Source organism: Pelodiscus sinensis, unplaced genomic scaffold, assembly GCF_049634645.1.
Source record: "Pelodiscus sinensis isolate JC-2024 unplaced genomic scaffold, ASM4963464v1 ctg143, whole genome shotgun sequence".
Classification (NCBI taxonomy): domain Eukaryota; kingdom Metazoa; phylum Chordata; order Testudines; family Trionychidae; genus Pelodiscus; species Pelodiscus sinensis.
The window spans coordinates 45,670-46,522 of NW_027465955.1; the positions used below are offsets into that span (position 1 = coordinate 45,670).

The 853-nt window shown below is 70.3% G+C and overlaps 1 protein-coding gene across 1 annotated transcript; it reads right to left on the reverse strand.

Annotated features, from left to right (window-relative positions):
* On the reverse strand, positions 1 to 462 carry LOC142825352 (ribonuclease-like). The gene has a single exon (XM_075917329.1). It carries the CDS (start codon positions 460 to 462, stop codon positions 1 to 3), a length of 462 nt encoding a protein of 153 aa, XP_075773444.1.
* Positions 463 to 853: the final 391 nt, after the last annotated feature.

Sequence of the window (853 nt, forward strand, 5' to 3'; positions counted from 1 at the left end):
CTACACGGTGCCCAGGACCCCCACGGGCTCCCCGCCGCGGCAGGCCACGCGGATCCTGCGGGTCTGGAAGCTGCCCCAAAAGGCGCCCCCCCCCAGCCCGCCACCAATGCCCCCTCTTATGACGCCGCCGAGCAAGCGGCAGGTGGTGATGGGGATGCGGTTCCTGCTGACACACGTCCTGGCCCGGGGCTGGGACCCGTCCCCGCAGCGGCAGAGGCTGGCGAGCTGGCTGGGGTCGGCGTGGACGAAGGTGAAGGGGCGTCTCGGGGAGCCGGGCAGGGAGCGCCCCTGCCCCATGAGGTAGTCGCAGTACTGCTGGCCGGGGGGGGGTCTGCTCCTGGGGAAATCCACGTGCCTGGCCACGAAGTCCTGGGCGCTGCGGGGTGCAGAGAGCCAGGCCAGGCCGGGCGGCAGCAGGGCCAGGAGCAGCAGGAGCGCGGGGCGGAGTCCCCCCGGGGCCATGTCGTGCGCCTGGATCCACCTGCCGTGGGGAGAGGAGGGATGGATGGAGACAGCGCGGGGTGGATCTGCCCCCTCCCTGCCCCCTCCCGGGTACAACCCTGCCCCTGCCTCCCTCCCGCCCCCCCACACACTCTGCCCCAAACCCCTAGAGCCGGGCTGTGGAACCTCCATCCCAGGAGCAAGAAGCTTGCCTGGGTCCAGCCGTCAGACCTTGGAGCTCCCCCTGACATTGGGGAACCCGCACTGGTACCACCCCCCCCACTCTCCCCCATGGGGCTGGAGCGCACTGAATCTACTAGGCTGCCCCCAGGCTGTGTGGGGAGCGTCTTTCTCCTTCTGTGGGCCAGAAACCGAGTTCCACTTTTCCCCACATGGCACCAAACCCGCTGGG

Coding starts and splice junctions, on each gene's coding strand:
- LOC142825352 (XM_075917329.1), bottom strand. CDS start 462: ATGGCCCCGGGGGGACTCCGCCCCGCGCTCCTGCTGCTCCTGGCCCTG.